Source organism: Eupeodes corollae, chromosome 1, assembly GCF_945859685.1.
Source record: "Eupeodes corollae chromosome 1, idEupCoro1.1, whole genome shotgun sequence".
NCBI classification, from domain to species: Eukaryota; Metazoa; Arthropoda; class Insecta; order Diptera; family Syrphidae; genus Eupeodes; species Eupeodes corollae.
The window spans coordinates 299,596,727-299,624,726 of NC_079147.1; the positions used below are offsets into that span (position 1 = coordinate 299,596,727).

Consider the following 28,000-nt stretch of genomic DNA (forward strand, 5'->3'; position numbering starts at 1 on the left):
TTAAAATGAATCACACATCGTGTACATTCAAAAAGCAGTATAGAAAGAAATAGGCCCTCATTATTAATAGCGAAGCGAGTTTAAAAACGTTCGAATTCCATAACTCGTATTATGATTATCGTTTTACTTAAAATGTCAAAACATTATCGAACTTGGTTGAAAAATGCAAATCAATTTGCTACATAGGGAGTATTCAATCCATCAAAAAGAAACCCAAAAAATTAGTGGCAGAATTTTGCAAAAGAACTGAACACTCTTAGGACTTTCGTTTTGCGAAGAAAAAGATTGTCATAAGGTTTGTTGATCAAATTTTTCAGGTCTGGTGGTTAGCCACCTTTTCGCGGGTATTTTAAATATATTTCAATCTCACCTAACGGTACAATTCTAATTTATACGTGTACTTTGGTATGTTTTCCTTGTACGATGCGGAATCTCTGCAAACGAAACGCAGCAGATGAGCTATAAGATTTTTACAAAACACGTTCAGTGTCATTTTTGTCAATGTTAAGTTCTGAAAATCCTTTAAAAACGTAAGAGTGCTTCTGGTGTTATGATTTTATTGTTTTTTTTTTTGTAATGTAGTGTTTATTTGATTGATTTATAAAAACACTATGTTACATTTGTAGAATACCGTGTTCCGAATGAAGGTGATATGGCTGACTTTTTTCTAGAAGATATCCTATCAGATGATGAAAGTGTTTGTAGTTTAGACCTAGACGACGAGTGCAATGATGGGCCTCCAGCTATGATGGTGCTTGGTGACATACCTATCAACCTTCAACTAGAGTTTACCTAATAGAAACAATGCTAGTTTTGGCGAACTCTATAAAGTACCTAAGGCCAATGTTAGACATTCTAAAACGAAATTTTGATCAAAACTTTTACTCCTCAAAAAACATTGTCATTGATGAAAGTGTGTTCAAATTCTATGGGCGCACCTTTTTAAAGCAGTATATGCCAAAAAGCCAATCAAGCGGGGATATAAGGTTGGGATGAAGTGTGCGGAGTCTGGATAAAGTAGGAAACATAGTTCAGACTGATCTCAGCGGCAAGGTGGTTCAAAATTTGGCGAAAATTAAGAATCGAAGAATAATAGAGTATTCTTTGATAATTATTTTAAAAGCTAATCCCTACAGGTAGACTTACTGAAAGACAATATATTAGCGTGTGGAACTGTGCATTCGAATTTTAAATATCTGCCGAAACAGAAAGAAGAAAAAAAATTGACACGAGACCAATTAGATTATAGGGTAAGCGATACAAATGTCGCAGCTATAAAATGGAGAGATGAAAGATTGATTTTAGTGTTAACCAACTATTTAGACTCGACAAAAACAGGTGTTGTATGTCGTAAAGAACGCAATGGGGACATGACTGAAGTGTCATGTCTTGAAGCCGTGATGCAATATAATAATTGCATGAACTATGTGGATAAATTTGACCAACTAAAAAGTACATATGCCATTGACAGGAAGTCCCACAAATGGTGGCATCAAATTTTTTCCACTTTTTGAACAGGCACTGGATCTTCCCGTCCGAACGAATTACAGACGGAAAGCAATTTGCGCCAACCACCACCTTCAAGTACCTTATGGAAATGCAACACTTGTAAAGTCCCGAAACAAAAAATGTTTTCTTTTTACTTTGTATGTAATGAAATTATTTTTTTCATTCTTATTTAAGTTTATTTATGTAAAAGGTTTAGCGCCACGGAGGTTAGTAACATAACCACCTAATATCTCAAAAACAGTTTGTTGAATTTTCAAATTTGTGTTTTTTTGTAAATAATAAAACTATAATTAAGTAGAAAATACGTGTATTATTTTTATAAAGCAGTCTCTGTAAATCCGTGGCTGAAAGAGTTAAGGTAGTTTTAATTTACAAATAGGTTTGGTTGAACTACAATGTAAAACTCAAACAAAAATTTGCTCAACATAAAAATACTTGTGTTATAGTTCACCTTCCTGAGAACTTGACTAAGTACCAACTTAATGTTGGATAAAAAGTTTCTTTTTATTGTTTCCACATCTAAAACCACACAAATTGGGAATTGAAATTTGTGATATAAGCCTTTCCTTTTCACGTCTTGAGTAATGTGAGAATAATAACTTTCAAGTGGTTTCTAGATTCTTGTTCCAAACAAACTACAAAGTTTTGATTATTCAAAATATCACTTCACAATTGAATTGATGATGCATGATCCTCCCAAAAACCAACCATCCAGCTAAACCAACAAAATAAACAAGACTTTAATAATTAATAATTCCTTGCTTCAAATAGTAATTTAAAAATTATAATTTATAAATATGTAGATATCTATTTTCTTTTTGCAAAATAAATATCTAAATTATTTAATATATATATATATGTATTTTTATACTCACTTTGTATGTACCTTTATTTTATATATATATATACTTATTTATATAATATTTTGCATCCTATTTTGAAAATGACATTTAATTTAACATGTTTTTAAGTTTTTGCTATGTAACACTTTTAATGCAAACAAAATTTACATACAACGTTTTTATTTTTGTTTTAATTTACTAAATTTAAGTATTAAATTTTGTATTTTTATTTTTATAAATAATTTCATATAAATTTATTATTTCTTCCAATTTTTATTATCTATTGCTTTTGTGTCAGGTTTAGTGTATTTTTTGTTTCTCTTTTTTGTTTTAAATATTTATGCCATAAGGGTCACTTTTGCAAAATGTTTTTTTTTTAAAAATGTTTCATTGAAGAAAATGTATTATGTTTTGTTTAATGGAAGTCCTCAATTTTGAGCGTTTTGCCTTTTTTTGTTTTTTTAATTTCTGGTTTATATTTGGCTTTTCATTCAGTGGTGGTGTGTTTTTTGGTGGTTTTAAGAAAAACTTAACACAATAAGAAAAATGTCGATATTAAGGGAATTAATTAGGTTTTTAAAATTAAAACCAAAAAACAAAATTATTAATTATTACTTTTATTATTTTATATCCAAAGAAAACAAAAACACAATACATTATATTGGAATTGACATATAAAAAATAAATTAAAAAAATCTTAAGATTTACATTTTATGTATATATGTTTTTAAATATATCATCGCGCACAAACCTGGAGAGGGGGGGGTGTTTTATGATAATATTCTTTCACTAGAAAGTTCTTAGTTTAATATACTAAAAAACAAAAAAGACAAGAAATTGAATTAGATTTTCAAAAAAGGAATTAATATTTTTGTATATATAAAAACAAACAAAAAGGAAATTGTAATGTCTTTCTCTCATTGTTAAATGTTAGTTATTTTTTTTTTAAATAATTATTCTTATTTTGTTATCACACATTGCTATCAGTACCTACGGCACCGGTGAACGAAAATGGTTGTGCATTTTTCACGATACTGGCACGATCATTTGATGTTGGTGTTGTTGCTGTTACACCGGAGAAGCCAGAATTCATTGCTGCGTTACGCATTTCTTCCGCTGATGCTCTATTTTTTTAAATAAAAAGAATTTTATTAGTATTCAACTTGATACAAAAAATTTATAAAACTATAAATAAAAAACAAAATATTTGCTACTTTATAAACCACATACAAAAGAAAAATAACTAATAATAATTATGGAATTAAATTGTGAATTACAGTCAAACTTTTTTGTTGCCACATCTAGCAGTTTTCTAAGTGCAAAATAAACTCAGGTAATATACTTTTGTTTGTATAATCAACTAAAAAAAATAAGAAATATCGTGTAAACTATATTTTATCTATAAAACCAAATAAAAAAATCTTTCATTGACATCAACAAGAAAACTTGCCATGCAAATGTTCAACAAAAACAAGGATATTTTGAGGGAGGACATTTCTTTTTGGTTGGCTACGAATGCGGAGTCAGTGGCTGTATGATGGATTGTGAACGTATAGCTCGTTGTGTTGCCAAACGCTACTTGTTCCAACGATGTAAACCTACAATTAGCATAAAATTAGAAACCGCAAATATAAAATACAATTGTTTGTTTTTGTTTTTAAATGTTTTAAGTTTCTCGTTAAGTGCAGCAGGATGCATGATGCAAGAGCATGGATACGATAATATACATATTTTAAAATATGATTAAGTGTAGATACATTATGAAGGTTTGTATTTTTGAAGTGATTTTGATGTTTTTGACTTCCGAAAGTTTTTTGTTTTAGAAGCCATCGCTTCGTGTAATTATTTTTTAAGCAAATATTAATGAAGTATATGAAAGGAAAATATTCATGTTTTCTTTTTTCCTTCGAGCTGTTCTACCACTGTTTTGTATTGTGAATTAATTTTAAAAAATAACTACTCTCAGATTTGTTTTCTAATTGCCTTAATAACGGCTAGTTTTGATTCTATATAGAAGAAAAATAAATTAAGCAAAGTTAAACTATGCAAAATATCTTTGGTTTTAAAGCCCCATCCTGTATACGTACAATTGTAAAGCCGTAATGAATATAATTGTAGAGGAAGTTTGCGCAGGTCGTTGTTTGCTGAAACAACCATAATAGTAGATAGGGGTTTGATGTCAAATTCCATCGTATTCAAAAGTTCTACAAATCGCGAGTAATGTATTGTAGAACCTATTCGTAAAGTTGCAACACTGAAACGTTTAGATATCCACTCCAATCTATTTCATGTAAAACACAAATTAATTCCGTCCCTATAAATCTTCAGGTGTGGATGCATACAACTAACTATGCTCCAAAAATTGCAAGATATAGCAGTTACATGGCTGGAGATGATCTTCAAAGGAAGTCTTTTTCTCAATTATGTGTTGAGTGTAAGTGTGGTCATGAATTCGCGAAAGGATTTTTTTCAATAAGCTTGACATCTTTTGTTTGTAAAAAGACTAGAACGCATCCTGGAAACCCATATATAATATATATATTCTCTTGCTACCTTCCTAAATTTAGAAGTTGCTATCAAAAACGTCCTCACTATAGGATTTCATTTAGGTTAGGTTACGTTAAAGTGTCTGTGATAGAGCACAACCAACTTGGGCCAGTTTAATGGGTCGTTGTGATACCACATCAATCTTGAGGCTTTCTACTGAGCTCAATAAAATCAGTTTGAGTCCCTTACTTATGATGAAGAATACTCCTAGGTGATTCTTGTGTTTTTGAGCTAGAGCAGGACATGTACAGAGGTGACGAAGAATTGTTTAGTCCTCTTCTTCATCCATACAGGTTCTACGAAAGTCATTTTAGAATCTATTAGACAGTGCCCGGTTATGACACCGATTATCGAGCTTATGTGCGATCTGCTTAGGCATAGCAAGCACCTTGATCGCTTTAAATCTAGTGTAAGTCAGATGGTTTTCGTAACGTAACATGTGGAGATGTTATTATACTTGATATTTGCCTTCTTCATAGCAATGGTTTATATGTAGCGATTGATACCATAATCATTAGCCAAACGTGGTAGAAAGGGTTGTACTGTACCAGTTCTGGCGGGTTCATGTGCCTTACATTTTCCTGGAATGTCTCTTTGGCCCGGCACCCAGCAAAAGAGAATATTAAACTGTTTATAGAGTTTGTAGAGACAGAGTCCAGAGATTTGATAGTGGCCTGATTATCTGAGTAAATATGGATATCAAATGTTGATATTAGGTTTTCTTAGAAACAGGACAAGACTTTTTTTTATCGCCAAAAATTCCGCCTGGAACACGCTACAATGATTAGGAAGGCGGAATGAGAGACTTTATTTCAGTCATTCAAAATACAAGCTTCCACCAAACCCTTCGTTTGTATTTGATCCAAATGTGTCTCGTCTTTCAGGAATGCTCTTTCTTCTGATAAAAATCTGTAAGGGATGGTGTAGTCTGTGTGCTTTGGAATTGATTACAAATACTTAAGAATTACTGAGTGATCAATGTTTTTGTTACCCTACTGATGAAGCTTTAAGGCGAATAGCAGAGTTTGCAGCTATTTGTTTGCTAAGTATATCTAGAGTTGTTAGGTAGAGTAGGGTATCCAGTGCCGCAGATGAGGTCGTGCGAAGCGATCCGCTTATACATATACGAGCTGCAGGATGTGTATAACCAATGCGTTATTCAGGGTTGTAAGCCCCATTTATTCAGGCCTATTCTGCTGTTCATCGAGGGTATTTTACTTGAATATTCACTAATCATTATTCTGCTATTTATTCGAAGTAAATCTGTCGGTAAAACGTCGGTAATACTGCACGTTATTCTTCTATTTACGTGAAAGCATTCATTCAATACAATTCAGATCCGCATATGAAATGTAGCCGTTTTTCATTTAATGTTTAATTTATTGCTAAATTAAGAATATTTATTTTATAAATAACATATTATTTACATTTTTAGGGGAAAGAAGATACTTTTTAAGAATTCTTTTATTCCTCTGCTTGCAATTAGAATAAAAAGTACAATACTGCACAATTACAAAAATTACACAAATTATTCTGTTTAGGCGGATTATTAAACTTACTTTTTTTATAAATCAAAACAATTTATCCAATATTCCCAAGATTTGCACATGAATAGCTGTTTACTTGAATGTCAAATTGGTTTGGGAAAGTGTAGTTCACCTGATGGATAGCAGAATGCAAAGGCAGTGTGAAAGAAATCGAATGGGTGAATCGAATATACGATCCACGTGAATAGCAGAATAGGGATGATTATCAATAGCTTTTTTGTAAGAAAAGCGAGTTACAGTAGCTTTTTTGACTCTTACTTGTATATTGTGTTTCCAATTTAGTTTTTTATCTAAAAGATTCACTTAGGGAGGATTAACAAATGGAATTTTGCATTCCCTCAAAAATGAGACTAATTCGGTTTTATGTGAGTTAACACCCAGTCCGCACCGATCAGCCCAAAGCTTATAATGTCTTAGGGATTTTGTAAGAGTTCTTTTAAGGTGTTAAAATGGTTTCCTGAAACCGCCATAGCAACGTCCTCCGCATAGGCAATTACTCTGAAACCCTTTTCATCTACACCAATTAAGATTTTATTTACAACCAGGTTCCAGAGGGAGGGAACGCCACCTTGGGGTGTCCCTCTACTAAAGAGTTTTCAGGTATTTATTCTGCTACTTAGCATTAAATGAATTAACTTTCCAAGCGAACACCCCAGGACGGTGTTCTTTGCCCGCTCCTATGAATTAATGGATTTTAAATAAAATCCTAGTTTATATAAAAAGTTAAGAGGAATATTATATCGACAAACTAAATAATTCGACCCTGCCCAACAGAAGTCCCAAATATTATACTATTACCACTAAAGAATCAAACTGTTATTTTTCAAGGCCTTACGGACATGATAAAATCACAGAACTGATTCCATCAGATATTTTTACGGCAAACAACGACTACTGCACCCATATCATAATCTTAAAGAAGGATACAAAAGTTATTTTTGAAACGGTTACGAAAGATTTTTTTTATATATAGTCTTGTCGGTGATCTGATTTTGCCTGCGGATTTCAAGTTGAATAACTAGGAATAATCAAACGTTAGGAAGCATTCAAAATACTCAAACCAAAACAGAAACACTTCACTTCACACTGAAAGCTCAGAGGCTGGTCTCGATTCGACATGACCCTCTTTACCTGTCCAAAATGTCCTCCTGATGCAATGAAGAGCAGAACCTTCTCATTTTTTCTGTCAGAATTGGCTCTAGCGTTGGCTCGCTGAGATGTCTCATCCACAGGTCTAACGACTTGGTGGTATCGAGAAGTCAAATGTTCAACAGTAATTGAGTGGCGAATCAATTGCTGCTCGTATCGGTCATCTCTACCTAACTATCCGTTCCTAGTGGAAAACATAGTATGATTTCCAAATGTGGTGAATTTGGAAATGAAACGGAAATATGAAATCCTTATCTATAAAAGATGCCACTTTTGTAGTCAAGTGGAAATTAGTTTGTGTTTCAGTTTTTTAAATTCTAAATTCTTCCAAAATTAAGCTAGGAAATAAGTCAATGTGTTAAGTGCCATTTTTACATTTATTGTTGTATACTAAAATTAAAGTCATTTGGACGACCTATGGTTATCAATTTTGCTGTTTCGAGATCTGTCAAACAAAGTTGTTAATTTTTTTTTTTAAATTGAAAGTCTGACATTAACGAAAATGGATCGCTTAACAACACATGCAAATTGTTAAAACCTACTACAAAAATATTGAATGTGCCACAGCCACATAATGTGCTCTATGTTTTACAAATCGTCCAACTACGCAAGTAATTGGCAAAATATAAAGAGACCGGATTGGTTACCGATATTGCAAGGCTTGTGCATCATCGTTTCGCTCGTACCACTGAAGATATAGCTGCTGTAAGTAAAAGCAATGCCGTGTCGATTCTTCGTCGTTCTCAGGAATTAAGACTGTCTTACTGCACATTAAGTCCAGCTCACACAACGACGAAACACATTTCTCACTCGGTGGGTATGTTATCAAACGAAATAGTCGTATTTGGGGTTCTGAGCATCCTCAAGTAATTAAAGAGAGGACAAAAATTCACTGTTTGGTGGTTCGGAAGCGTGATTGCATCTTACTTCTTCGAAAATGACGATGGAACGACTGTCAATTTAAATGGTAACCGCCTGTTTTTGCCTGCTATTGAAGAATATGTGATTTCAACAAAACGGTGTCACATGATAATACAAATCATTTCGAATTTGTTTCTACGCCATTAATTACTTAGTTGAACTCCCTAATTGACCTTAAAACTGTATCATTCATTCCATAAATTGTCCTATGTTTAGGTTGAAAAAGAAGGTATCTTTCTCTCAATGGTCTAATCGGGGCATAAATACAAATTAACTATAGAAGGTTAGGACACTTTATATGAATAGTTCTTTGAGATTTGAAAGATTTCAGACCCAGAAGATTACGTCGAGCTTGAGAATCTGGACAAAAATTCCAGCGCATTTTACAAAACACATATTTTGTGAAACGATTCTGAACTTTTTCAATTATATGACATCAGCAAACTCAAGTAATGATCTAACTAATGAGTTATATAGAGATGTAAGCGTATAGAGATCCGAAAAGTCAGTTGAGTTTTTACTAATAAAAACAATCATAGAGTTGGCTTTAGCGACAATAGCATCCATATGCAAAACAAATGCAAACTTGGGATCAAAGGAGATACCCAAATCCTTTACTGTAGCAGTTTTCTGATGAGGGATACCATCAAGAGAATACGAAAACTCAAAAGTAAAGAGTTTCCTAGAGAAAGAGATAGCGAAGCATTTCTTAACATTTAGTTTAACACAGTTAATCAAAATTAAAGTAATCATAAATAAAATTCAGTTTTAAAAATAATTTAAGATCATCAGCATATTGATTAAGACATTGACATTAATGTTTCTGCAAATGTCATCGATAAATATTATAAATAAAAGTGGACCAAGATGACTGCCCTGGGGAACTCCTGAGGTACATCTAATAGATCTCGAGGTTTGATTGTCAAGTTTTACTTTTTGTACCTTATCAGTTAAAAAAGATGAAATCCACTGAAGGATATTAGAGTGAATCACAAAGTTATGAAGCTTACGAAGCAGTATGTTGTGGCATACAGAATCAAATGTAGATAGCGTCTACTAGACTTTGACTTTCTATACAATTAATAACGAAAGAGGAAAAACATGCGAGATTAGTGACAGGTGATCTACCCGATATAAATCCATGCTGGGCATCACTTACATGTTCTTTTACGCAAAAATCCAGTTTGGTCTTTACTAAACTTTCGAGCAGTTTAGGAAATTTAGACAGCTTGCATATGCCTCTGTAATTTTCAACATTATTTTTCGAACCAGACTTAGAAAAGAAGATTTTCATTCGTCCAAAAATATTCCGAGCGATAAAGATAAGTTCAATATCATAGCATTTTTTTAAGACAAGAGTAGGGACGCGATCTACACCAGGAATGTAATTGGGTTTAAGATTCTGGAGGCCATTTAATACATCAGATAATTCTAAGTGTATTGAGATATTGAAATATCTACTTTAGGGGTAATATCTAAAAAAAAATCCAAATTTCCTTTTGAAGTTTAGTAAACTGATTCAAAAAATTGAGCAAAAAGATCAAGAGTTTTATTAATGTCAGTAAAATTATCCCCTCTAAAATTCATCGTAGTTATAATGCCAATTGTTTTCCTTTTACCTCTAAAGAATCGATGCTTGAAACAATTCGCGTGTTGGTCATTTAAATGATTTAAGGTTGGAGAATGTTGAAGAAGAGTGAAGGAAACGGCTCTTAGTAAGTTATAAATATCAAAATTAAAATATAAATTTGATACCTCAAATGATTTACATAAAGTCAAATAAATTGTTATGTGTTTTGATTTCGCAACACTGAAATGTCATGGAACGCAACAAGCTATTAAAAAATGCATTGAAGATTAGGATTACAAGGTGTGTTTTTGAAAATCTAAAACAAAGGAAGGAAGGATATCAAAAAAAAATTAAACATTTTATAGCATACCACCATCCAGCCATTAGACTCGCACTTTCTTATTGTTTTATTTTCTGGGAATATTGCATTCAAGCATCTAATCTAAGTGATTTGTTGTGAATTAATAAATAAAATATTATTCTACGGGTTTCTAACAACAACAAACAAAATTTTAAAACTTGCAAAAATTTAAACTGAACAAAATATTTTTTAATATATTTTTGGTTAGTTCAACTACAAAAAGTGCAACCAACAAAATTGTAAGCTTAAATAAACAAAACAAAAAGAAATAAGTTATTTGCCTTTTCCACGCACGCAAGTTATGTCTTTCATTAAGCGCGATGTTTTTTTTTGTTTTTGTTTAAAATGCACTTTGGCGTTATTATGATAATTTATAATTTTTTGGCAGAGAGATGATGGAGGAGCCACTGGCGCATTAACTACTATGATGATGAGAAGGCTTGAGGCTGGGTGATGCAAAGTGGCGGTGGTGTTGTTTAGTAGATTGTTTTATATTTTAAATATTGGATCCGATTAGAGGTTTTTTTTTTTATTGATTTGTAGGCGCGCTAAACATAAAGAGGAGACACCAAACTGAAGAAAAGAGGAACTCAAAATAGGAATTGGAAGGGGATCATGGCTGAAGAGAAGAATATAGAAAAGGATCATCATGGGCAGGGCAAGGGGTTTTGAGGACTTTTAAAATCTTCTGTGTCATTTTGTTGGTTCTTTTGAGCAAAATGTTTTTGTTTTTTTGCTTTTTTGTTTTGTTTTTGAATGCAAATGTTTGTTGATGTTGTTGATTTTTCAATGACACCATTCAAAAATGAAATTTTCTACAATTTGATTTTTGGTGGGGATGTTTTTTGTTTTTGTTTAGTTTTGTTTTGTGTCTGTTTGAATGGTTTTTGTTGTTGAAAGAAGAACTTTTTTGTTTGTTGTTTAAAATTTGAATGAAATTCTCTACGATTTGTTTTTAAATGATTTATGTTGGACGCCATACATCGGGATCTTCCATTAATGTAACGTGCTGATCGGTGCTCATTTGCATTTGTCCACCACCAGGTGTCATTGTTGTGGGTGAAGTTGCTGCCGCAGCCATTTCTTCACGTGTTGCTCTGTTTTGTTCGTTTTATTTGTTTTGTGTCGATTGATTTTTGATTTGTTTTTGTTAGTTATTCAAACATTATTTGTTTTAGTAAGAAAACGTTTGAGAATATTAAAAGAGGAAAAGAAAAAAAGGACAAAGTAAGAGAAGAGACAAAAAACGAAAAAAACACACATATTAGCGATAAGATTCTTCTCCATTGGTTTTAATTATTAAAATTCCAAAAAAATACTTTAAAGCAGTTATTTTGACTCAAGTATATTTTTGAGGGTTTATATTTGTTTTTTTTTTTTTTTTTTTTATTCATATTGCGTGTAAACACACTGTGGTATTAAAAATCTATGGAAAAAAAGGGATGTAACGAAAAAAATTGTACTTACTTTTTACCAAGTGACATCATTCCGTATATTGTTCCAGTTCCAAAAATCAATAAACCTGGGAATAAGCTTCCTAAGCCAAAGCACATGATCAATGGAATAACAGCAAGGCTACAAAAAATAACAAATAACAAAAGAACAAATTAATAAAACTGTTCTTGAAATCTTTTGAGTAAAATTTCTGCTTACGCGCAATAACAAGCCGCCCGATTCCATAAAGGCCGGCTATCAGCTGTTGTTGCAAATATCTTTGCATGTTCGATGAAGAAACAACAACACGGCGCTTCTACGGCTAATATAAAGAAGCCTATGACTATTTGTAGCGCTCCGGCGACCAAGCACATGAAATTTAATGTCAGAAGTCCCAGGGTATTGTAGAAGCCAAACAATATGGAAACTGAAATATAATAAGAAAACAGATTTTTATTAAAATTCATACAAAAGGGTGGATGAAATACAAGTTTTCTTTTTAAAATGCAATAAAATAAAAAAAATTATTACAATTAATTATGAAACACAAAGTCATGAAAGTGACTGCTTCATCTTGAATTTTGCAACACCTTGTTGTTGGTTGGGGTTGTATCCTTAAAACGAATAAATCTTATTTGAAAGTGTTTTTATTTCGGCGAGAATGATATTCATACGTAGGTGACCAAAATTGGCAAAGATATGTTTTGAAAGAGATTTGCAAAATACGAGGGAAAAACTGAGTTGGTCAAAGCATTCCACATCCTCGATTTGCGGTTTAGGAAAGAATCTTGATAGTACACCTGAAATTGAGCTCAAAGGCATTCCTGGAAGTGCGAGTGTTATGGCTGACGCGTTTGTGGGGTGGAATGCAACTGGCTAATTCGACAGAACATTGTTTGTAAAAATATCGATAAAACAACGAAAAGCATGAAACATTGCAGTGGTGTCCGAGGGACGTAAATGTTTCAGTAATAGTTCTATCGCTTATCATTTTTAAAACCCTCTTTTGAATTCTATCCAAGAGATTAAATATGTGATCATTCCATAAAAGGTGATAAGTGTACACATAACGAGTACTGAAAAATGATTAGTTTTCTGGATGCAAGTGCTTTTCATAGATAGGGAGGGTGTTACGCTTTAACGACATGAGACAGCATTGGGTTATCGAATCGGGATCAGGGCTGTCTTTATCTTTAAGTTTATTAATAACTAAATTCCTTGTTATTTTGACTTAAGATTAAGGACAAACGATTAAATAACTAAGGAATCAGTCATTAGGTTGAGAGAATATTCAAAGAAGTTGGAGACTAAAAAACTGGGTGAAAGTCCGTGTGATTTTCTTTTTATATTAATAAAATTAAAAAAAGCAAGAGACCGTTTCCAAAATATTTATAAACATTCTAAAAAATGGTGAATTTTTCTACCTCTCTTCTTTTCTTTCCAAGATCATGAAAAAGCTTATTTAAAATGTTCAAATGGTAGACATGTGCATTCAAGAGGACACAAACGTCCACAGGTTTTTCTCAAAACCAACCTCTGTCTATCAACTCCTACTTTCACCTCATTGAACATTGGGTGCCTAGAACCTCTACTGGAGATTGGGTTCTAACCCCTGTGGAAAGTTGTTGGGGGCAGCAAACGAGAGAGGTGGGGAGTGGTGTTTCTACTAAGGCACCTCTCCTTATCCAGACGGCAGCGGAGGAATTCCTGAGATGGAATCAACGGTGGAGTCTACAGTTCCAGTAAGGTTGAACTACTTAGTGAACACCTTATAGGGCTTCTTCGACTTATTCGGAGCCCAGGCCTATAAGGAGCGGTTTTCTCCGGCTCCCCATCCTTGGAGTTATACTTAGGATCTGGCCCTGCAGGTTGGGGGTTGTGCCGTCGGGGTGACTTCCTGGCCACGTAAAAGCTCTCATAGTTGCGAAGCACCAACAAGCCTCGGATACGGAAGGATTTACTGTTGACAACCAACGCAAACGAATTAAGAACAACGAACTTCGGATATGCACGTGGAATGTTAGGTCCCTTAACAGACCACGTGCGGCCGAAGAATTAGCGGAGGCCCTAGACTGCTATAAAGCAGACATCACCGCCACCAACAGCGCTTATTTGGATGCGGCTTCGTCATTGTAGTCAGACTTAGGCAAAAAGTCTTGAGCTATAGGTGCATCAATGAGCGCCTTATGACCATACGCATCAAGGCTAAATTCGGCAACATTAGCCTGATATGCGCGCACGTCCCCACACAAGAGAAAGACGACAACACCAAAGATATGTTCTTCGAGTTCCTAGACAAAACATATGAGAAGTGCCCTAGCTACGATATTAAAATAGTCCTTGGCTATTTCAATGCCAAGCTAGGAAGGGAAGACATCTTTGGTGGAATAATCGGGAAGAACAGCCTGCACGACAACACTTCCGACAACGGATCCAGGCTCATAGATTTTGCTGCGGGGCGAAACGTCATGGTAGCCAGTACGCGTTTTCCACACCTCAACATCCACAAAAGAACTTGGACTTTTCCAGATCAATCTACACTCAACCAGATTGACAATATTGCGATCGACGCCAGACACGCTTCCAGCATTATGGATGTCCGAACTTTCCGAGGAGCTAACATCGACTCGGGTCACTACCTCGTTGTACCCAAGGTAGCACTTCGGGTTTTCAAACCCAAGCAAAACAGGGCGATGCTGGGAGAAGGTACAACGTCGAACGGCTACAATTGCCAGAGATCGCCAAATCCTTTTCCGACCCAGTTACAAGTAACCTCTCTCGAAGTCCTCTGCCGCCAACACAATGTATCGAAACATTGCCAAGATGCAATCAGAAAAGCCGCCACTGATGTGCCGGGTTTCAAGCAGCCACCAACAAGAAACCCCTGGTTTGATGAGGAATGTCGGCAGGCGAATGCAGCCAAACAACAGGCACGCAAAGCGGCGCTGCATAAAAGGACGAGAGCTGCTCATGAGCTGTATGAGCAGAAGAGGCGAGAGGAACGCCGACTTCTCAGAAGGAAAAAGAGAGGGCATGAGAAGCGTGCGGTCAAAGATGTTGAGAGGTTTAAAAGCAGGAATGAAGTTCGAAACTTTTATGAACAGGAGAAACGAAATTCACAGGTACATAAACACAGATACGACGGCTGTAAAGACGAAAGTGGAAACATCATAGTGGAACCGCAGTCAATGCTGAGGATATGGAAGGACTACTTCTGCAGACTGTATAACGGCGAATACGAACCGAATACCGCTGTCAGGCAGGATGATGATCCATTGAATCAATTCCAGACGACGAAAGCCAACAATCCCGTCCTCCCGACTTAGACGAAGTAAAGATTGCCATATCTAAGCTGACGTCTAATAAAGCTGCTGGAGCGGATGGCTTGAATGCCGAGCTCTTTAAAGCAGCTGGAGATAAGTTGGTTGGGAGTATGCACCAACTTATCTGGAAGATATGGTCGGAAGAAAGCATGCCCGATGAATGGAACCTCAGTATTGCTTGCCCGATCCTGAAAAACCTCTAAACTGCACCAACTATAGAGGAATCAGTCTACTTAACATAGCCAAAAAAACTTCTCTGCCGTAATAGGTGAAAGTCTAAAGCCCACCGTCAACAACCTGATAGGTCTTTATCAGTGTGGTTTTAGACCAGGAAAGTACACAGTCGATCAAATATTCACACGACGGCAGTTTCTGGAAAAAAACCTAAGAACACCAAATCGACATCCACCATCTTTTCATCATTTCAAGGCCGCATATTACAGCATCTACAGGGACGAGGTGTATAGAGCCATGTCTAGTTTTGGCATCCCTGCCAAACGAGTCCGTTTGTGCAGCATGACCATGGAGAATTCACGCTGCTCCATTAAGGTTGGAAACAAATTAACACAACCTTTCGATGTCAAAAAAGGTTTAAGACAAGGTGATGCCCTGTCATGTGATTTTTGTAATATCGTGCTTGAAAGAATAGTGCAGAGCCCACACGTCAACACTAGAGGCACTATCTTTCAAAAGTCTGTCCAATTATTAGCATATGCTGATGACATTGACATAATCGGAAGAACTCAGCGTGATGTCAATGGGGCTTTTGTGAGTATTGAGGCAGAGGCGGCAAAAATGGGTTTCACGGTTAATGAGGGCAAAACAAAGTACATGCTATCGTCAAGAAAGGACATACAACACCAAAGTCTTGGTCAAAACCTCACCATCGACAGACGTAACTTTAAGGTAGTCAAGGACTTCGTCTACCTAGGACCCACTGTAAACGCTGAAAACAACACCAGCGCTGAGATCAAACGCAGAATAACTTTTGCTAACCGCTGTTTCTTTGGGCTAAGAAAGAAATTGACTGGTAAAGTCCTCTCTCGAAGGACCAAAGTCTTGCTATATAAGACCCTTATCATCCCCGTCCTGTTATACGGTGCAGAAGCATGGACTATGACAAAAGCGGATGAAAGCACCTTGGGTCGGTTCGAGAGAAAAGTTCTTCGTGTGATCTACGGTCCCGTATGCATCGAAGGGGAATGGAGGAGACGATGGAACGACGAGCTGTACAGCGACGTAGACTTATCCAAAAGTGTAAAAGTCCAACGACTAAGATGGCTGGGTCACGTAGAGCGCACGGAAACCAATGTTCCGGCCAGCAAAGTCTTCGAATCCACACCTACAGGACAGCGCAGTAGGGGAAGACCGCGGATCAAATGGCGCGCACAAGTGGAAATTGACCTCATCCAACTTGGAGCTCGAAGCTGGAGACATCTAGCTAGGGACCGAGCTAGATGAAGAAGGTTGTAGCGCCACCTTAAGTAAGTAAGTAAGTTTGGCAGTTTACTACCTGTTTCATGTGGCATGAGAGAATGGCTGGAAGGGGTTCGGACGAAGTGGCATCTCGTCTATATATGTATTTAAGGCAACATTGCGACGGTAAACCATTTGTCCTGATAAGCGATATTTGTGGAGGGCAGAATCGAAACGTTAACATCTCGGCAATGCTTCTCTACTCGGTTCAATCACTTGACATCCCGCAAATAGACCATTGCTATTTCTAACCTAGACACTCTATGATGGAGTGCGATTCCGTTCATGCCCATATTGAACGATGTTCAAAAAACATTAATATATTTGACCCCGTGTCGGATGGTAAACTGTCGTAAGGATGTCATCAAAACAATCAAAATATACATTGGTAGAAATGGGAAGCGATGATATCTTTAGCTTCAAAGCAGTAAGTTCTACTTTGATTGAAAATCGTAAGGTAAAAATAATAAAATAAATAAGAAAGCTTTTTTGAAAATTATTATTTTATTCAAAAACGTTTGTGTCACTAAGGCGACGAATTGGAAGCAGTAATCACCAGAACCAAACAAGATCCCAGACGTGAAACTTGTAAAGGAGCATTTAATTGTGCGTAAAATATTAATCCTGCGATAACATTGAATCACATTGTTAACTATTTTTTGTAGTATTTTTTTCATAAGTCTTCACAAATAGTACAGATTTGACCCACTCAAATAAACCATCCCACTTCCTCTACCCCTCTCATTCAAGCTCAAATCAATAGCATCTTCATAGTGAAAATCATTAAAATAATTACTATCAAACTACCTAAGAAATTTATTTACATGATAAAGCTATTAGATCAATCTGCGTGGCGAATAGTCCCAACAACAACAACATTATCATCAATAACAACGTCACTTCAAGCCTATAGTGAGTCGAATTTATTGTGCTTGTGCTTCTGCCTAAGATAAGATTAATCAGCAATAAAAACAAAGAAAAAACTAGAGCTAAAAGATGGTGAATCATTTATTTTGATTTCACACAAGGTGAAGAGGCGAATGGGATGAGGAGATTAGATGAGATGAGATATTATGAGATACTTTACTTTTGATGTTAAGTAGATAGGTGTCTTTTATCTCCTTCTCTTCTCTTCTCTTTGCATAGAAAATGTTATTGGAGAAGAAGAAGCAAATCGAATTAGTAAATTAATTCCATTTGATAGAGTTTCAGTTCGCTTATTTTTAGTTTTTTTTTTTAATTCGTGTTTGTTTTTGTTGTTTTGCTTTCTGATGATTTCTGCGTTCCATTCTGTTGCAAGGTTTTTTTTTACTTCTATTTATACACAGAAATATAAAGTTTACGCGAAATTAGAGAACTTGTTTTAGTACGTATGTAATTACTATAGCAATTGAAGCCAAGTAAGGTACTAAGTTATTTTTTTTTTCATTTCTCCAATGCGGTTATAACATAGTTGTGGACAACAAAGTTGACAGAAAACAAGAACTCATAAAAATACCGCAGCACGGAAACCAACCTAAATTGGGTCTTCTTCTCTAACGCAACAGTTACATAAATATGTCATCATATTATACTTTTTCTTGATAAGAAAAAATCTTAATGACTTAATATAAGCGCTTGACTTAATACAGCGAGAGATAATGTTGCTTGGAATTATTTTCTGTTTGAAATATGTACAATTTAGATCGAATTAAAGTCTTCTCATTACACACACCGCCACGTTAAAAGTAGAAGTAAACATATTTATGTTCTAACAATCTAGTTGTGATATCATTTTTTGGTGTCAAATAAGATAAATTATTTCTGTTTAATTTTTTCAGTCTTATCAATTTTGGGGAGTGTGACTAAGAATATAATAATTGTGCATATCAAAGCAATTTAATGATAGATGAATTGATTACGAAGCAGTTTGATCGTGAATCCATTAAGTGAAATCAGGTCTCGAATTTGAATCTAAATATTTTATATCTTGAGTTTAAGTCAATGATCGCATAGTATCAGCTGTTTGAATTATTTATAAACAGAAATATCAAACGTCTTTGTTTTCACACGATTCAATAAATCATTTTAATTCATTTTTGATGTTGTATTTTAGGAATACATTTTATACTAATTTGAATACGTAAGAGCCCTTAACCTAGCAGGACGAATAGTTTTTTACTATTAGCGTACCCTCCAAGGGTTTTGCATGCGTTCAATATACCAAAAATACAGTATAAAAGTAGTACCCGTGGCGTGCTGGTTAGTGCGTTGGACTGTCATGCCATAGGGCTTGGGTTCAATCCCTCTCTGTGATATCTAGGAATTGACAAATCCTTCAAGAGTGATTCTTGTCGTAAAAAGAGCTTTTTTATACTGTTTGAGAGGCTTAAGGAAGTCGCTGAAGTACCAGCCCAGAGATTGAAGTTATTAAGATTTTGTAAATTATAGATAGATCAAAACGAGAACAAATTTCTTGCATCCTCTAAGAAAACCCAGATATTTTCCCGCATTTTTGGCGACATAACATATTTGATCGTTTAACAAGAGATGGAAACCGAGAATATGGAAATGTTCAGTTTCTTGATGAAAGTGCTACTCATGTATAATAGCTTAGTTTTTGAAGCACTAAATTCCACACTCTTTTTGTATTCCCTATTGGAAAATGCTGTGTAGATCAGAATTTAGTGAGCTTATCATATTTCGTCATTGCAGTTTCACACCCGGAGAGAAGGGATGAGTCAGGAATCGAATATGAATGAAAAACTTAGATTACTACCGTCGACGAAACATTTAATTGGTGTAGAAGAAGTGAAGAATGAGAACGAGTGCAGGATACAAAACATAGCCTTTTGGCACACCAGCGTTTATTTTCCGGTTTACAGACATTAAGCCTTTCAATACTACTTACAATGTAGTTTATAATCCAAAAAGGACGGATTCATCAAGAGAACAAGATGACAGACTTTATCCAATGATTTCAAAATATCAAGTGCTTTAATCTTAACATCTCGAAAATTATGTATATATTTGCTTCACTGTTCGGTGGTAGTACACGTGGCATGATGATTAGTGCGTTGGACTGTTATTGATATTAGTTTTTTCAAAATTTTCTAATAAAAACAAAACAAATAAAATTTAAATTGAAGTAAAATAGATCTTAAGGACGAAAGGCATTAGTAATTAGTGTTATAGTTTAGCTTAGAGTGTCCGTATGGGACCATTAAGTTAGTTGTAAGTTATGGATAATTAGGCTAGTTTTATTAATTTTTGTCTAGCTTTAAGATAGGTTTAAGATTGAATTAAATAAAAATGAATTTAAAAAAAAAAAAAAAAAGTGCGTTGGACTGTCATGCAAGGGGTCTTGGGTTCAATCCCTGCCTGTGCCACCTTAATTTAAAAAAAAAAAAAAAAATAATTTTCGCGGGTACTGCCTCTTGCGAGGAATTGACAAATCCTTCAAGAGTAATTCTTGTCATGAAAAAGTGCTTTCTCAAACTAGCCGTTCGGATTCGGCCTAAAATTGTAGGTCCCTTCCATTCCTGACAATAGTACTCGCACACAGGAATGGTTGAGAGTTGTAAGTCACTAGGCCCTGGTTCACAACGGACTGTTGCGCCACCCCATTTGATTTGTTCGGTGAGATGAACCATTAGATTACTATCGACCGCACTGACCGATATTAGGAAGCTTTCGTCCGTTAAGATATTTATTAAACTAATAATTAATCTACGATTCCATGGTCTTAGAACATAGGGAATTAGGTGCATTTGGTCGATCATTTGAGAGAGAAGAAAATTGGCTGAACAAATACTGTTACTTATTTATTTAATATCAATTATAGTTTATAATCGCAAATAGACAATTGAAATTTTAAAAATATTCATTGAGCTATTATCAAATTAAACTTATATAAAAAAAATTACAACTATTATTACATTATTTAATTTGTTAAAAAATATAAGTTTAACGTGTTTTTGAATGAGTTTCTACGAAAGTGAAAATTAAAATCTATATTATGAGATACATTATTAATCTCCCTTACATTGCGAGTTATGAGTTCATTAAAAGCATAATTTACTCTATGAACGTTTTCCCGGAATAAGGTTCGAAATCTTAGTTCTTTAGAAGGAGCGTAAAGATTAATAAGCGATAATAAATAAGGACAATCAATATGATATGATAAAATATCACGGACAAAATTTATGGCAAACATCTTACGGCGGTTTTCTAATGTCTGCATACCAATACGCTGACATCTAACGTTATATGAAGGCATTTCAATGTTCCAGCCTAGTTTGTGTACTACAAATCTTGTAAATTTCTTATTAGAAATTTTGGACCTTTTCTAATAAGAATTCCACACTTCGCAGCAATATTCCATAATTGATCTAACATACGCCACATAAAGGGCTTTTAGTGTGTAGGGGTCCCTAAGACCAAACGAATTACGAAAAATAAAACCCAACATAGAGTTGGCTTTGTTCACCATGAATTCAGTATGCTGTAAAAAGTTTAGCTTGTAATCAAAAATGACTCCAATGTCTTTTTTAATAGATACTCTATCAAGGACATGATTTTGCATATTGTAATCGTAAACGATAGGTAACAAACGACGGGTAAACGAAAAACATTGACATTTGGATATGTTTAGGGTTAATTGGTTAATATTGCACCAGTTGATAAGATTGTTTACATCAGCGGCGTAAAGACTGTTTAGTTTTTTACACGTCTAGCAAATTTTAAATCATCCGCTAACATAAGACGCATTAAGTTTGTAAGGACATCAGGTAAGTCATTAATAAAAATAAGGAACAGCATTGGGCCTAAATGACTTCCTTGTGGAACGCCAGAAGTTACAGAAAAAGGATGTGATGTAATCGAATCAATTGAAACAAGCTTGGAGCATTGGAAACAATGTTGGAATGAAAATCTATGTTCTCTTATTTTTTTTAATACAATTTTATGATGCACCCTATCAAACGCTTTTGCAAAATCGTCAAAATGGTATGGTTACTGGAAGTTGATCTACCGGATACAAAACCGTGTTGGTGAGGGGATATAGTTTCTTTTAATAAAAATTTCAATTTATCGCAAACAATTTTTTCAAATTCTTTAGGTATTGCGGACAATTTACTAATAGGTCGGGACTTTATTATTTCCTGTTTTGGACCACATTGTGAATAGGAGTAACGAAGGACGTTTTTCATTCTGGCAAAAAATATGTTAACGAACTATTAAACTAGATCAAGCGACAAAACATTTTTTTAAAACAATATGTGGGATTTCATCTAGGCCAGAATTGTTGTCTTCATCTAGACCAGATAGAGCCAATTCCACTTCTTCTTCTGATAAGGTAACACTTAAATTTCCTATGTTTATACTGTTTAGGGACGTGTTATCCCACTTCTCGGAACGAGCTCAAAAACCCCAGAAAACCTTACGCTGTGGTTTTGCTAGCGTGAGTTAAGAAGACTTTTTTATAATAATGCGGTGAATCTTGAGATTTTTTAAAACTCTCGCAACAATATTCATAGGAAAAAATATTGCTCTCATAGAATCGCTCGAGAACTGGCGTAACCATGACATTATAAGGCAAGGAGGAACTTGAGGCGAACTATCTTTCAATGAAGTTAACTTTCTTAATAGTGGTTATTAATGGAATGTCATTGAAAATAAGCGTAGGGACCCATTCAAAAGAAAAATCCTTACATTTCTTAGAAATTTCCAAAATTCTAACTGCCTTTGAGGCATGTAGTATTTTTGCCGTAAATAAAGTTGGTCCTTTAAATATGGGCATTACAGGCCTTCCTGGCTTGAACTGACCACCAGAAAATTGACTTTACCTCAAAGAACCATGGACTAGTTTTGGATCCGATACTTTTAACCTTCCAAAAGAATCCTTTTTTATTTATAACAACTGCACTTGAGTCTTCTTTACTAATGAGGAAGACAAGTGACCTGTTTAAGACCTTAAAGGAATTAGACTTGTATTTATTGCCAAACGGGAATCTCAGGGCACATTTTTTTGATAATTATCAACAAATTAAGGACCTCGTTCTTGATGAAATTTTACCCAAACATAAAATGTTCAAATAGAAAAGAAATACAATTCCTTGGTTTTTGAACATTTTATGTTTGAGTACCGGTTTTACTTGTGCTTTTTTATTACTGTCAAATCCTTTCCTTTTTTAAAAAAATTGTACTTTCAAACGAGTATCGAGTTGTTTGACAGTTTTAAAAATAAAACATCAAATGTTTGTACAAGGATAATTATTACAATATTTACACTGTTGGAATTTAGTTTAATTTGCAAAGAAATGAAGAAGAGTACGAGCAAATTAAACGCAGAAGAATAAGAGATAATTCCAAAATAATTAAGCTGAGTGAGAAAAGGTTTAAACAAATAAAGGGTGATTTTTTAGCTATTATTTTCGACCCATTGTCACTGAAGCGGCCTTTCGGGCTATTGAGACTGATTTTTGCACCAAATTAACATTGTTGGAAATTAAACCACCAACACGTTTACGTAGAGTGTGAACTGAAGAAAACATCGCAGATGTATCGGCCAGTGTTAATGATGACCATCAATTATCGATTCGTCGCCATTCGCAGCAATTGGGCCTCTGTTACTCAACAACGTGGAAAATTTTACGGAATGTTTTGGGTGTGATGCCTTTCAAAATACAACTGGTGAAAGAATTGAAGAAGAACGACCTACTGCAACGTACAATTTTTGGTGAATAGGCTCTTGGAAAGTTGGCCGAGGATCCACTTTTTTACCGAAAAATTGTGTTTATTTTTGACTCAATGGGAACGTAAATAAGCACAATTGTCGATTTTTAAATGTATATCAGCCAAAAGCAGGGCCGGATTTATGTGAGAGCAACCGGGGCGGAAGACAATTTTTGTTTCAAATTGCAACTAGTAAACATCTTTTCCTTTGATATGTATTTCTTGCATGCTCTTTTACCTTTACCTACAGCCTACAGTACTTTGTCCATGATTATTTAATTATATTAATCTTAAATAACAGAAATCATTGATCTATATTTGCCTCAGTCAACGGCTATTCGGAAATCGAATAAGTTTTAACCAGCATATCTTCCAATAAAGACCAAAAAGACATAGTGAGGAATAAAGCAACGCACTTTCTACAGAATATGAGTCATCTTGAAACCGCTGTTTGCAATATTTTGGAATGATATCTAGGAGCGATTCAACGCTACAAACAAGATGTTGCAAGACTATAATAACTCCAATATTCAAATCAGGTTCAAGACAAAACATTTCTAATTATCGTTCTGTATCTAAATTGACATTGATTGCGAAAATTTTCGAAGCAATTGTAAAACGAAGAATTTATGATGAAGAGAAGAACTAAATTTGGGAACCCCAATATGGGTTTTTTACCGGTCGATCTACCACTACCAATTTAACTTTATTTTCTAATTTCTTAAGAACTGAATTAGGGGATGGTTGTCAGGTAGATGTTATATTTACTGACTTTGCAAAGCACTTTGACAGGGTTCAACATCAAATACTTATAAGAAAATTACAATTAATGGGGTTTCACTCTTCTTTGCTTATATGGTTGTTCAATTCCAACGACGAAGGCAATTTGTAGGTATTGGGAACAAAATGTCAAAGGTTATCCTTAACCGATCTGGAGTTCCTCAGGGAAGTCATTTGGGACCTATACTTTTTCTGCTTTTCATAAATGATTTGCCTTTGTATATTATGAATTCAAAATGTCTGCTTTATGCTGATGACCTCAAGATTTTTAAGTCTTTAAAAAGTATAGAGGACTGCAGTCTTCTTCAAGAGGATCTTAATAATGTTGTTAATTGGTGTGCTATTAAAAGATTGCACTTTAATATTTCTAAATGTAATGTTCTCTCGTTTTTCATGCTTCGTCATTCTTTTTATTTAAATATTCTATCTCAAACCCAGATCTAGTTAGAGTCAATTTTAAAATGGACAGAGGCATAATTTTTTATCAGAAACTTAGCTTTGTACGGCATTATGATTATTTAATCTCGAAAGCCAATGCCATGTTGGGATTCCTAAGAAGAAAATCTCAAGATTTTTCCGATCCTTAAGCTTAGAAATCTATGTATACATCGTTAGTAAGATCTGTTTAGGAGTATTGTTCTGTTATATGGGATCCATATTATGTTTGTCATATTAAGAGAATTGAAAACATTCAGAAAAAATTTACACGTTTTTTGTTCCTTCTTATAAAGACCGATGTAATCTTCTTGGGCTAATGAATCTTCAATCTAGAAGAAAATATTTTGTAATAATGTTTGCTAGAGATGTGTTTATAAACCATATTGTATCTCGTTCTATTCTTTCTCTTTTTAATATTTATGCACCTGAAAGATCTATAAGACCTAGAGATTTTTTTATATTGAGTACCATAGAACAAACTATGCCCGTAATGATATCATAATCAAATTTTGTACTGTTCAACTCCATTTCCAATGTAATCGGCTTTAGTCAAGTGAGATCAATTTTTAAACAAAATGTTCTATACGTTATATATATTGGGGCTTTGCATCTTGGAAACTAAGTTTTAATTTAAGTTGTACATATTATTACATTATAAAATTTATTTTATCATTATTATACTATTTATTGTTAATGTTAGTCTGATAGATGTAAGTCGACAGATGAAATACAAATGCAAGAGCTTGACTTGCATGCCACACCGCACGCCCAACACTGGACTTATTGAGAGGTGAGTTCGGTGAACATTTTATTTCACGTTCGGGACTAGTCAATTGGCCGCCTATATCGTGCGATTTAACGCCTTTAGACTATTTTTTGGTGGGGCTATTGTTTAGCTCATGTCCATACAGACAAGCCCGCTTCAATTGACGTATTGGAAGACAACATTGAAGCATTTATTCCTGAGATGCCAGCCGAGATGTTGGAAACAGTAAGCCAAAATTGGACTTACCGGATGGACCATTTGAGGCGCAGAGAGTTCAACATTTACATGAAATAATCTTCAAACATTAAATTATATGGACCGTACTATCGATTCAAATAAAATATTCATGCATTTTTCTGAATTTTATGTGCTTTTTTAAGTTTCCTATAGCTTTTAAAAAAACACCCTGTCATCATATACGGTAGAATATTTGAACGCATTCTTAATGAAAAATATTTACTTTAATTTTAGCTTTGTTAAGATCTATCGTTTTCCTAAAGACGGATTTATGTAGTAGGGTCCTTGTATATGTGTATCTTTCTAATTCTATTAAGCTGCATGTCATTATGTAACTTCCTCAAAGATCCAATTAAATTTCCGTACATTTAAACCTACTTTAGGTTTTAACATATTTTTGGAAATAAAATTTAATTTGACAAACATGTTCTTTTAAAAGCGTAGCCTTGAATCACTTTAAAAGTAAGTTCAAGAGATCCACTCTTGTTCAAATGAAAGAACTCAATTGGAATCCTTTAAGGACGTAAGACCAGCCATGAAATTACTTCCTTCAAAATACTTGACCCTGACCGATGTTTGATTTACAATGTGTTTTCTTTTATGCCAGAATCTTTTTTGTGCCAGAATTAAGACATTTTAAATTGCGTGTCAAGTGTAATGGAGGTTATCTTTAAAAAGTATTTATTTGGCAATGCTTGAAACTAAGCCCATGTATATTCTGCCGAAATGAAAAATTGATAATACAATCAGAAAACAACACATCTCGAGAATGAGCAGAATCATTCATCAAATGCGTCACACTTGCATATCACAGAATTAGAATATGTTAGGAGAGTTGTGATTTATGGTAAAACACAGTAATTTTATCGATAATATGAGCCAAGTACAACTCATCGCATCGCATCCCATAGCAGCATCCTATCGTCATTAAGAGCAGCTCTCCATCACCCGCATCCACCCATTTATCGATAAGAGTTCAATGAGATGTCGACATCGACATCAAGTTATTTAATCACATTGTATTCCATATGCAAAAACATGGATCTATTTCAAACCTCCCATACAATGTACTCCCCCCTTGTTCACACCACCACCCTACCCACCACCCTCTTATTATCCAAAATAAAGGAGAGAGAGAAAGAGGAAAGACATTGACATTGTTAGCGCAGCAGCAGCAGTAGCAGCAAGGAGCAAAAAAACGCTAAGTACACAGAAACAACAACACACACGGGTTATTTGAAGAAAATTAGTTAGAAGCATGAAAAACGGCCTAGGTAAGGTACCTATATATATGGAAAAAATAATAACTGGAGCACTTGACCAAATCAAGAGATGATGGGGCAGTTAAATCTTGTCAAACAAGTGCACAAGATACACAACATCTAATTCCACTGTTTTATTTTTGTGTTTGTCCAACGACACAGAGAAAAACAAAAACAAGGAAAAGAAAAAAAACTCTTTTTTTGTTTTCTTGTTTTCCATTTCAAGAGGAGCAGAACATGACAATTTGATGTATGTACCCTACTATAGGTAGGTATAGAAAAAGCCTTTTCTTCAAGAACACACCATGAACACCGTGATATATACACAAAAACAGATAATAACCGAAAAAAAAGAAAATGTTATGTGGAAAAATCGATACGAGAATGAAAAAGAAAAATCCCAACTGCTACTGCTGGACAGATTTATATTATTTTTCCCCCGATCAATTTTTGCTTCCGCATATGGATGTGTGGATAGCTGAGTGTCCAATGCCCAAGACAACAAAAAGAATTAAAAATTCCTAATGAATCATACTTACAGAATGCTCCTATTGTTCCGAGCAGAGGTGCTCCGTACCGCATAAACCAAGGAACATCAGCGCTTTGGCTCTGCTGTTGGTCTGTTTGACCTGGTCGGGCCATAAGTGTAGCAATTTTCTCGGCGAAAGACTGCGGAAAAATTGCAATTAATATAACAAATCAGCAAATCAGTCCTTGACCGAGGAGGAGTCTTCGTCTTCATCTCCATCTCGATATTGAGTTAACTTACCATTTTTCTGGTGGTTTGGTGAGAAGTTAAATGAGTTTTTCAGTAAATTAGTTTAATTTTCGGAGGAATTGTTCTTTTTCTTTATCTTTTTTTTCTTGGTTTTCTTTTGCAAACGAAACGACGACGACTACGACGAAAGACGAAACGAGAACACGAAGGCGAAAAACCTTTTCTTTTTCTGCTTCTGCTGTCAAGTCAACGAACGACGAGAACGACACGAACAACGATTGAAAATTTTTTGACACATCAGATCAATGCGCGTACGCAATACAAAAATTTTGTGTATGGATGGAAAAAAAGTGACAGTTCTACTTTTGAGCGCTTTTGAGCACAGTTTTGAGTGATGTTAGTTATT

The 28,000-nt window shown here is 34.6% G+C and overlaps 1 protein-coding gene across 3 annotated transcripts; it reads right to left on the reverse strand.

The window, feature by feature from the left end:
* Window positions 1–410: 410 nt before the first annotated feature.
* On the reverse strand, window positions 411–27,903 carry LOC129941364 (calcium channel flower). 3 transcript variants are annotated; one of them, XM_056049978.1, is made up of 6 exons: window positions 27,646–27,899; window positions 27,416–27,545; window positions 12,100–12,307; window positions 11,914–12,021; window positions 3,342–3,475; window positions 411–3,164 (listed from the first exon to the last, which is right to left on the reverse strand). In XM_056049978.1, exons 1-6 carry the CDS (start codon window positions 27,646–27,648, stop codon window positions 3,157–3,159), a joined length of 591 nt encoding a protein of 196 aa, XP_055905953.1. In that variant the 5' UTR covers window positions 27,649–27,899; the 3' UTR covers window positions 411–3,156. The 3 variants fall into 3 exon arrangements, with proteins under 3 accessions (XP_055905953.1, XP_055905952.1, XP_055905954.1); XM_056049977.1 differs by having other exon boundaries at window positions 411–3,475; window positions 27,646–27,900; XM_056049979.1 differs by lacking the exons at window positions 411–3,164; window positions 3,342–3,475 and adding an exon at window positions 10,954–11,543 and having other exon boundaries at window positions 27,646–27,903.
* Between the last annotated feature and the right edge of the window lie 97 nt (window positions 27,904–28,000).